Source organism: Trachurus japonicus, chromosome 19, assembly GCF_045865225.1.
Source record: "Trachurus japonicus isolate A0001 chromosome 19, Traja_1.0".
Classification (NCBI taxonomy): Eukaryota; Metazoa; Chordata; class Actinopteri; order Carangiformes; family Carangidae; genus Trachurus; species Trachurus japonicus.
This window is the reverse complement of record NC_140925.1, coordinates 914,944-925,000: the sequence shown is the minus strand read 5'-3', so window position 1 is coordinate 925,000 and position 10,057 is coordinate 914,944. Positions and strand designations below refer to the sequence as shown.

The following is a 10,057-nucleotide window of genomic DNA, read 5'->3' as shown; positions in this document are numbered from 1 at the left end:
AGTCCTCGACTTGTCCTCTTGCCATGTAAGTCAGTTTTTCCACTGCCCAATTAGAGGACAGCTGTGTATCCATTGGCCCGAGGTCCAGCTGTCCACTTTGTTGTTGTTAACCAGCAGCAGTACCGCCACCGGCCACCAGGGGAAGCTCTCACCTGGGGCCTTCAGGACTAAGACAGAAGCTGAACCTGATCGAATCTGACTCAAAGTTAAAAACTTTGACTTTACGTCCGTGTGGAGACGTGAAGGTGTTTTTATTTTCTTGTTAAAAATTTAAAAAAAAAAGGGTAAAAAATGTCCCATGATGCTCAGCGAGCAGGACGGAGCTGCTGCAGGTTTATGAGTCAGAACCTCCTGAAACACTGATGGAGGAGGGGAGCTTTATATTCCTCCATCCTCCTGACTCCCTCTCCGACACGCTTCTCAACCCGCCAGTTAATCGCCCCAAACACACACACACACACACACACACACACACACACACACACACACACACACAGGTCTAGTGAAATGAAAGAGTAACCTTGAACAGAGAACAGAGGTTGTAAACGAATGTAAATCCAACTGTAGTTACAATAATAACCTGTGTGTACGTGTGTGTCAATGTGTGTGTTTGTGTGTTTGTGTGTGTGTAAGCTCTCATGTTGTCTGCATGTCTCTGTGTGTGTCTCTGTGTGTGTGTGTGTGTGCGTGTGACTCAACATGAAACATGAAACCGTGTGGAGAGCTCACCCTACAGGCCGACGCACAGCAGCATGGGCTTTGTTGATTTTACTGAACCTTTATCTGAATTAGAGAGTGAAAGATGAACAGAGACAGGAACCAAAATGTAGTTCCAGGGTAGAAAAGTCCCCCCCCGGTCGGTAGGTTCAGGAACTATGTGGGTGGGCGTGGTCTGTGCTCTGAACACCTCTGATTGGTTGAGCACTCAATTCCGCGTTTTACCCGGCCGTATATTCAATTCCAGCTGCAGCAGTCTGTTTGGTTGTTTTTAGTGTGGATTTGTTTGATTTTTTTTTGTATTAATTAGGGCTGTAGCCGATATCAGAGTACTCGGCCGCCACAGATTCGTTGATTAAGGCTGACCAACCGACCGTCCGACTGATCCGTTCCGTTCTTGATCAGCTAATTTTAAGACTAGTAGGCTACATTTAGTGATTTGCATAATCTCCCCGGGACTTTGGGCCTCGGTGGAAACGCAGACAACAGCGGGCCACAGGAACCTTTTAGGCCTCGTCCACACCAACACGGGTATTTTTGAAACCAAACTTTTCTGGCCCCAATTCGCGTCCACACCACCAGTGTGATAAAAAATATCTCCGTCCACATGAAACCACAAAATCCGCCTCAAACAATGTCATGCACATGCCAAAGCAGTAGGTGGCGATAGCACTCCTAACAGGAAGGCCATTTTAGCCAATCACAAGGCTGGAAAAATTCATACCGGAAAAACAACAATGGCTATGCTAAATGCTAAATGCTAAATAGCAGCAGTAACAGCGACTCCATCAGCTGGTCACGTCTAGAGCTCCACTAGTCTCCATGGATACAACTTACTGTTTACCCTCACACAGTGTGACGTCGAACAATGTCGACAAGAAATTGCGGTTTTCCTCGGTTTTCCTGTCCACACTTGACTGCTGAAACAACTGCGGTTTCGTGTGGATGAAAGGCCAAACCGTGCAGAGAAACACACGGTTTCAAAAATACCCGCGTTCGTGTGGACGGCCCCTTTGTTGCGGGTACTAACGGTTCATGGAACTTTCTGAAACGTGGCTAGTGAAACCAGTGAGGAGGAGGCACTGGTGACCTCAGGTGATGCGATCGTGTGACCTTTGTGACGTTTTCCTGCAGGAGATCATCCTGAAGCGTGCGGCCGACATCGCCGAGGCTCTCTACAGCGTTCCCAGGAACCACAACCAGATCCCGTCGCTAGGCAACACTGCCTCCCATGGCATGATGGGAGTTAACTCCTTCAGCGGACAGCTGGCTGTCAACGTCTCAGAGACAACGCAAGGTAAGAGTCACATGAAGTCCCTCAGGTAGAAGGACTGCAGGTGAAGTCGACTAGTTTCCTCCAGTCCTCAGAGTCTACGAGTCTTCAGGTCCTTTAAGTCCTCAGGTCCTTCAAGTGTTCAAATTTCTTTATTAGGATTAACCCCTTGAGGTGTATCACCTCGTTTTCGAGGGGGTCCCAAGTAAAAATAAGAAAGAAGGATAAGGAAAAGAGAATAGAAACACATAACAAATGCAACATACATACAACATTCACACACAAACACTGGAAAGAGTAATCCAGACATTACAAACATTACAGCCTAAGCATACAAGAAATAGTGAGCTATTACAAGCAGTTAACTTGAATGCATAGCATATAATGGGTTATTACACGGCTCTATTGAATGCTGCTCTCTGATTGGTCCAGCGCTGCGTTCTGCGGTCTGTTATTTCTGTATAACGGACCGTTGTCAAGTATAACAGACCGTTGCTAGGGACAGCGCTCTGATCAGCGCAGCACAGAAAAGAGAAACTGCAGGATATTTACCTTGTGTTTCATTTTTACCGTCATTAAACAGCGTCGGACTAATAGTGATGTTAGAGATAAATGATTTGTAACTTGTTACAAGGAGAGTGGAGGCTCCTTCCACACCGCTGCTGGAAACCAAACCTGCTGATCAGAGCCTCTGACCCGGTGTCACAGCTCTCCTCTCGTCTCGGTGGCACCGCGGCTCCGCGACACAAACGCACCCCGTAAACAGTAAAGTTAATCTCTTGTTTATGACAGATACGACTACACACAATACACACATCGTAACACGTGTATGATAATCTATCGATCCACTGATTGATTATCAAAGGCTTCAAATGCACGAACGGGAGGAGGCTCGGCAAAACAGCGGAAGTGACCGGTCTTGCAGATTCGCTAAATGCAATTTTAAATCGATGAAAGTCGTATTTTGATCAGAATTATGTTTCAAATTAATTATTTCACTCGTAAACCGTGTAATAAGCGGGATAATGTATAGTTGGTCGGTTGTTATGGAGAAATAAACCCCTTCAGGTTGAATGAAACCTGTCGGGGTTTATTTCTCCATAACAACCTCCGAACTATACATTATCCCTTACGTATGGTAGCTCTACATACCATCAAGGACTCAGAAATGGGCAGTAGGTGGGTCCATCTCATGGGGAGAAGGTGAAATAAAATGGGGCCTCAACAACCAGGTCCATAGGTCCATTAAGTCTTCAGGTCCTTAAGGTCTGCAGGTCCTTTAAATCTTCAGGTATTTAAAGTCCTCAGGTCCTTAAGGTCCTCAGGTCCACAAACTCCTCAGGTCCTTAAAGTCTTCTGGTCCTTAAAAAGGAACTATGCAGGATTTGCATCTTAATGAAGCAGCTTCTGGGTAGTTGTGATGGTTAAATGACTTGTTCCAGGGAGAATGGAGGCTCTCTGCCTCCTCCCTAGGGTCTCTTGGACAAAAACCAAGCTTGAAAGATCAGCGCCACTGACCCGGTGTACTGCTTTACGGCACTAAGATACAGACATGCCCATAATCCGTAATCTCTTGTTAACGGTACCAAACATTACCCACCTGGTAGACATCGCTCCATGGATTTCCTTCTGTCCGGCTTCGCTGAAAACAAATGCACATGGCCGGGGGGTTGTGGGTGGGGGGTGAGTAGCAGTAGTTTTTATGACAGTGAAAATATGAAAAAAGTGAAAAAAAAGAAACCAAAGCAACAAAAAAGAGACCGACTTGCATAGTTCCTCTATAAGGCCTCAAGTCCTCAAAGTCTTCAGGTCCTTAAAGGCCTCGGGTCCTTAAAGACTTCAGGCCTTTGGGTCCGAGAGGGTCAGGGGTGGGCATTGCCAAGGACCTCACGATACGATACGCATCACGATACTTGAGTCACGATACGATACGATATTGCGATATCCAAATTTTGCGATATATCGCGATATTCTACGATATTCTACATAGTTCACTGAAAAATGTAAAAGGCATTATGCATCTTAAAATCCAAGTTGTATGTACATCAGATGATAGTGGTAATTCATGGGACAAACTGAGTCAAAACAATGTAATTCAAATTATCCATGCCATTTTATACAAGTGCAAGTTACAACAACATATCTGCATGAACAACACACTGTCTGAGGCAGCAGTACAGTGACACCTCGCGGAGCAGAGGTGCGGAAGTCGTACTGGATTTACGTCTGAAACATGATTTATTATTTGAAAAAAAATCGATATATCGATATCGTATCGCGATACAAAATATTGCGATATATTGCCATATCGATATTTTTGCCCACCCCTAGGTAACCCTAACCCTGAACACCAGTTCACTGCCGTCTCATTAACCCTCCTTCTCGTCCTCTTCCAGTCGGCTACAGTCGTAACACCAGCAGTGTGTCGCCGCGGGGATACGTCCCGAGCTCCACCCCCCAACAGAGTAACTATGGCAACACAGTAAGCAACAGCATGAACGGTTACGGCAACAGCGGCATGCCGAACCTGGGAGTGGCAACGTCACCGGGTTTCCTCAACGGCTCGTCTGCCAACTCTTCCTACGGCAGTAAGTATCAAGGTAAATACTACTACTGCAAATCTGATTGGCCACCCCAAAATATGATGGTATATGATATATATACTATATATGCTTAGTCAGAGTCATTTTATACGTTATTTTATACTGCCTTTTGTCAAGTAATTTTTTTTCAAGAATTAAATATTGAGGTTTTCTATCACAATTGTGTGTTGCCACTCCTGTATTTTGACTAGTAGGTCTAGTTTTTCTTGCAGTGTTAGTAATTTTTATGAGTTTTGCAGACAAAAACTGGGTATGGCCAAAACCTGTGTGTTTGCGTGTGCACATACATGAGTACGTAATGTGTGCGCGCAGGAACTCATGGTCACGCTTCATGCCACCCCACCATAAGTCGGTGCCCCACTTGGGCCACCCCTTCAAAAATATCTGGACACGCCCCTGGGTTCTACTACTGCAAGTACTGTACTGAACTGGTTTCTGAGCTGGTCTCTGAGCTGGTTTCTGGTTTCTGAACTGGTTTCTGAGCTGGTTTCTGGTTTCTGAACTGGTTTCTGAACTGGTTTCTGGTTTCTGAACTGGTTTCTGGTTTCTGAACTGGTTTCTGAGCTGGTTTCTGGTTTCTGATCTGGTCTCTGAGCTGGTTTCTGGTTTCTGAACTGGTTTCTGAGCTGGTTTCTGGTTTCTGAACTGGTTTCTGAGCTGGTTTCTGGTTTCTGAACTGGTTTCTGGTTTCTGAACTGGTTTCTGATCTGGTTTCTGAACTGGTCACTGGTTTCTGAACTGGTTTCTGGTTTCTGAACTGGTTTCTGGTTTCTAAGCTGGTTTCTGAACTGGTTTCTGGTTTCTGAACTGGTTTCTGAACTGGTTTCTGGTTTCTGAGCTGGTTTCTGGTTTCTGAACTGGTTTCTGATCTGGTTTCTGAACTGGTCACTGGTTTCTGAACTGGTTTCTGGTTTCTGAACTGGTTTCTGGACTGGTTTCTGAGCTGGTTTCTGGTTTCTAAGCTGGTTTCTGAACTGGTTTCTGAGCTGGTTTCTGGTTTCTGAACTGGTTTCTGGTCTCTGAACTGGTTTCTGGTTTCTGAGCTGGTTTCTGGTTTCTGAACTGGTTTCTGGTCTCTGAACTGGTTTCTGGTTTCTGAGCTGGTTTCTGGTTTCTGAACTGGTTTCTGGTTTCTAAGCTGGTTTCTGAACTGGTTTCTGGTTTCTGAACTGGTTTCTGAGCTGGTTTCTGAGCTGGTTTCTGGTTTCTGAACTGGTTTCTGGTTTCTGAACTGGTTTCTGAGCTGGTTTCTGAGCTGGTTTCTGGTTTCTGAACTGGTCTCTGAGCTGGTTTCTGGTTTCTGAACTGGTTTCTGAGCTGGTTTCTGGTTTCTGAGCTGGTTTCTGGCTTCTGGGCTGGTTTCTGGTTTCTGAGCTGGTTTCTGAACTGGTTTCTGAACTGGTTTCTGGTCTCTGAGCTGGTTTCTGGTCTCTGAACTGGTTTCTGAACTGGTTTCTGGTTTCTGAGCTGGTTTCTGGTCTGGTTTCTGGTTTCTGATCTGGTTTCTGATCTCTGAACTGGTTTCTGGTCTCTGAACTGGTTTCTGATCTGGTCTGTGGTCTGTGGTTTCTCTGTGCTGCAGTCGTCCCGTCCAGTCCGACCATGGCCGTGTCCAACTGTAACTCGTCCCACGGCGTCTTCTCCTTCTCTGCTGCCGTCAAACAGAAGAGCGCCTTCGCTCCCGTCGTACGACCCCCAGCTTCCCCTCCTCCTCCTCCAAACTGCTCAGCCAACAACAACGGACTGCAAGGTACACACACACACACACACACACACACACACACACACACACACATTATTTATTATCAGTACTACTTTTAGTATTGTTGTTATCATAATAAGTGCGTTGTTAGAGTGGCTGATTGAAGCAGCAGAAAGCAGCTGTTTAACTGTAAATGATCGTCACTTTGTTTCTGCTGCTGTTTTTCATCGGCTCTGCTTCCTAGTGGAAGTCTAACACACACACACACACACACACACACACACACAGACACACTCAAACACACACACTCACTCTGTGGCCTTTCTGCCTCAGTGAAGGCAGAGAGCAACATGAATATTTAACACTCAACAAACCTCTCTGTCAGAAACACTGACATCACACACACCCACCGCACCCGTGTGTGTGTGTGTGTGTGTGTGTGTGTGTGCGTTCGCCTGTGTGCGTGCGTGTGTGTGTGTTTAGAGGATGTATCTGTGGGTTGTAGTGAATAAAACATGCGTTGGCCTGTCACTCTCCATGCAATACTAACAGTACTCAAGTTACCTACCCTGTGTGTGTGTGTGTCTGTCTCTGTGTGTGCGCCCGTGTGTGTGTGTGTGTGTGTGTGTGTGTGTGTGTGTGTGTGTGTGATTAATGGTGGTAAAGGCTCCAGCTGTCGATCCTTTAATAAAGTTGTCAAATCCCACTGATCAGATCAATGATGATATTGATGATTATAGACGTGAAGAGTCTGAACAAGTCGAGTGTCGTTTTACACACTCCTGCCTCCACTTAATTAAACTGTGTGTGTGTGTGTGTCTGTGTGTGTGTGTGTGTGTGTGTGTGTGTGTGTGTGTGTGTGTGTGTGTGTGTGTGTCTGTGTGTGTGTGTAATGAGCTAGTAAATTAAACTACGTGCTGCTACATGCATTTTGTCGTTAAAGGAAACTAATGAGGAACAACATGTCATCACACCCTCTCTATGTGTGTGTGTGTGTGTGTGTGTGTGTGTGTGTGTGTGTGTGTGTGAACAACAGTGTGTTCTGCTGTTGTGATAAACACTGATCATGTGACATCATGAGTGTTGACAAACGCTGCGTTCGAGACAAGTCTGAACTCAGATCTTTCCCACTTCTGACTTCCAGGACAAACTTTACATCCAAAGTTCTTCATGTAGCTGAGACATAAAAACATCACAAAGGACACAAAAACTGTATTTTATCATTTAAAGGTACATTGTGTAGGAATTCCTCCCATCTAGCGTTGTGGTTGTATATCTCAAGCAACTCAATGGTATTTTTCATGCTGCATTCACCTGAAATTGGGCAGACGGCAGACGGACATAAACAAGCCTCTATGTAAACAAGTGGTCCGTCAGCACCAGGCAAAACAACAATACACATGACAATATGTTGTCATGGCGATGTGGTATTGTTTTTACCGTCTTTCTCTGGACTTCTGTGACTAAAATGACATCTGGTTTGTTAGCGACGGCCGTCTGCCCGACTGCAGGTGAATGCAGCATCAGTGTAACGCTCCATGGAGATATGAATGATATGAACGGCTCATTCAGAGCTGAAAGGAACACTTCACTTTGTTGATGGGGGGATTACTTAAGCAATATATCCCTCCAGTCCGTGGTCTCTGCTCATTCTACCACTCTAAGGGGCGTTGTTCCCCCTCAGAGTGGTAGAATGAGCAGAGACCACCTGGAGGACTGGAGGGATATATTGCTTTTATAAAACGGTTACCAATAAAGACAATATGAAAGAGGGATATGCAATCAATTTCATGTAGTTTTCTTCAAGCAGAATAAAAATCTGTTCCCAGCTGTCCAGACGTTAGCTCCAAGTAGCTCTGTCACTGCTCAGTCCCCTCTACCATTGTTAACCCTCTGGAGGTCAAAGTTCACCTTCAACATGTCAATTACACTACTTTACTACATTTTTAACATCCTAAAAACACCGACTGTCTGTTGCTACGGACTGCAACAGTCCGTTGTCATGGATACATGACAACAACTTCCATTCATACCAGTCATACGTGCCTGAGGCGGAGTGATAGCCTACGCTGTGATAAGGCTTTAGAATAGTAGCCGTGGTATATGCTCAATATACCACGGTTAACAACCAATCAGATCGCAGGATTTCACCTTTAACGTTTTATAATGGTTAATGAAAAACAGACTGAAGAACCAAATGATCCATTTTCAGGAATAGACAACAGGAGAAGTTACACAATGTCCCTTTAAATGCATTTAATTGATGTTTTACCGTTGACTGTGACATGGTTCTGCACGGTGCAGGTTGTTGTGTGACGTCAGACGACTGATTCTCGGCGAAGCCACCAAGTCGGAGCTCTGACCTGAGGTGGCGTTCGATCGCACTTTTTCCGAGTCGGAGGTCGGAAAGATCCAAGTTCCGACTTGTCTCAACGCAGCACGAGTCATAATCTGTTTTTAGAAACACGCTCTCTCTCTCTCTTCAGTGTTTTGTCTTTTTTCTTCAACATGTTTCCTTTTAGAAAAACAGTCTCTGCTTCCTGTCTTCTCTGTCCTTGTCTCTGTTGTCATGGCGACCTCTTAAAGGGACAACGAGGAGTTTTGTTAAAGTGAAGTGTTTCCACACTACATTTATGAGCCTCCGCACCGTGAAATTCTTTGACCGGGTCAAGACAGACTCATGTTTTCATTCATCAAGAATTAAAGTCAGAGGTTGGAAGACGATCACATACCGTCGTAGTTCCCACCATAAACGGAGATTCATACGGCGGCGTTATTCTCATGACTCGCCACGAAACCGAAAGTAAAGAAACGCTGGTCGGCTCGCCCAGCATTTCCACCACCACTAATAATAACAAAATAACCATAGAGACAAAACCATAGATTTATCTAAAATGGACCATTAACAAGTGGTAACGGAGATTCATCCACATTAATATCAGACTTTTTTATAACCAAATAGAAACTCCTGGTTGTCCCTTTAAAGCAACAGAATCCTACAGATGAGTTCATGATGAAGAGTCTCATCACCTCTATGTTTCTCTCTCTCTCTCCAGCCATGTCCGGCCTCGTCGTCCCTCCCATGTAAGAGCCCTTCCTCCCCCCTCGTCTCCCTCCTCCCCCCTTCAGCCATGAGCACCAATCACCTCAGAGGAGGAGGGGCCTCAGGCGGCAGCTGACCACTCAGGAGCGAGCGTGGCTCTGAGTGGGCGGGGCCTCTGGTCTGTGGAGCAGCCAATGAGCAGGACTGTTGTTTCTCCAGGTGCTTTCAGCTCTGTAATTATTCTGCTGTTTACTCTGTGTTCTGGGGGCGGGGCCTCCATGATGTCACCGTGACATCACTTCCTCCACGTGCGGTACAGAAAGACGAGGAACATTAAAGGGATAGTTCAACATTTTGTCCAAACTGGCCCATTGCCATAACCCCTATAGTCATAGCAGTAGGTTCGTTACCTTTAATTGTCGGTGCAAGCTGTTTTTAGAACGGCGGAGCAGAGCCGTGAGCTGCTCAGAGCTACGCTACGGAGGCTCATTATGGGATTTCTTGGTTTCCCTCATCAAACTCATCAAATACACAATCCAACAACTCCACAACGCTCTGGTGGACAAGTTGTGAGCTGCACATTCACCACGCTATGAGATAATAACACAACGTTACCACACAGAGTTGTTTTAGAGGGAAATTGATGTAAAACCACTGATGCACGTTGCCTTCAGGGACAGTTTTTCATCAACAGTCTCTGTATTTCCCTCTAAAACAAC

At 45.5% G+C, this 10,057-nt stretch overlaps 1 protein-coding gene across 1 annotated transcript in view; it reads left to right on the top strand.

Annotated features, from left to right (window-relative positions):
* LOC146967081 (transcription factor COE3-like) overlaps positions 1–6,414 on the top strand; it is a 71,963-nt gene extending 65,549 nt beyond the window's left edge. The window contains exons 13-15 of the mRNA XM_085762159.1: positions 1,852–2,014; positions 4,387–4,578; positions 6,176–6,414. Of these exons, the coding sequence (XP_085618285.1) occupies positions 1,852–2,014; positions 4,387–4,578; positions 6,176–6,414 (594 nt within the window). The remainder of the gene's footprint in view (positions 1–1,851; positions 2,015–4,386; positions 4,579–6,175) is intronic.
* The last annotated feature ends 3,643 nt before the right edge of the window (positions 6,415–10,057 follow it).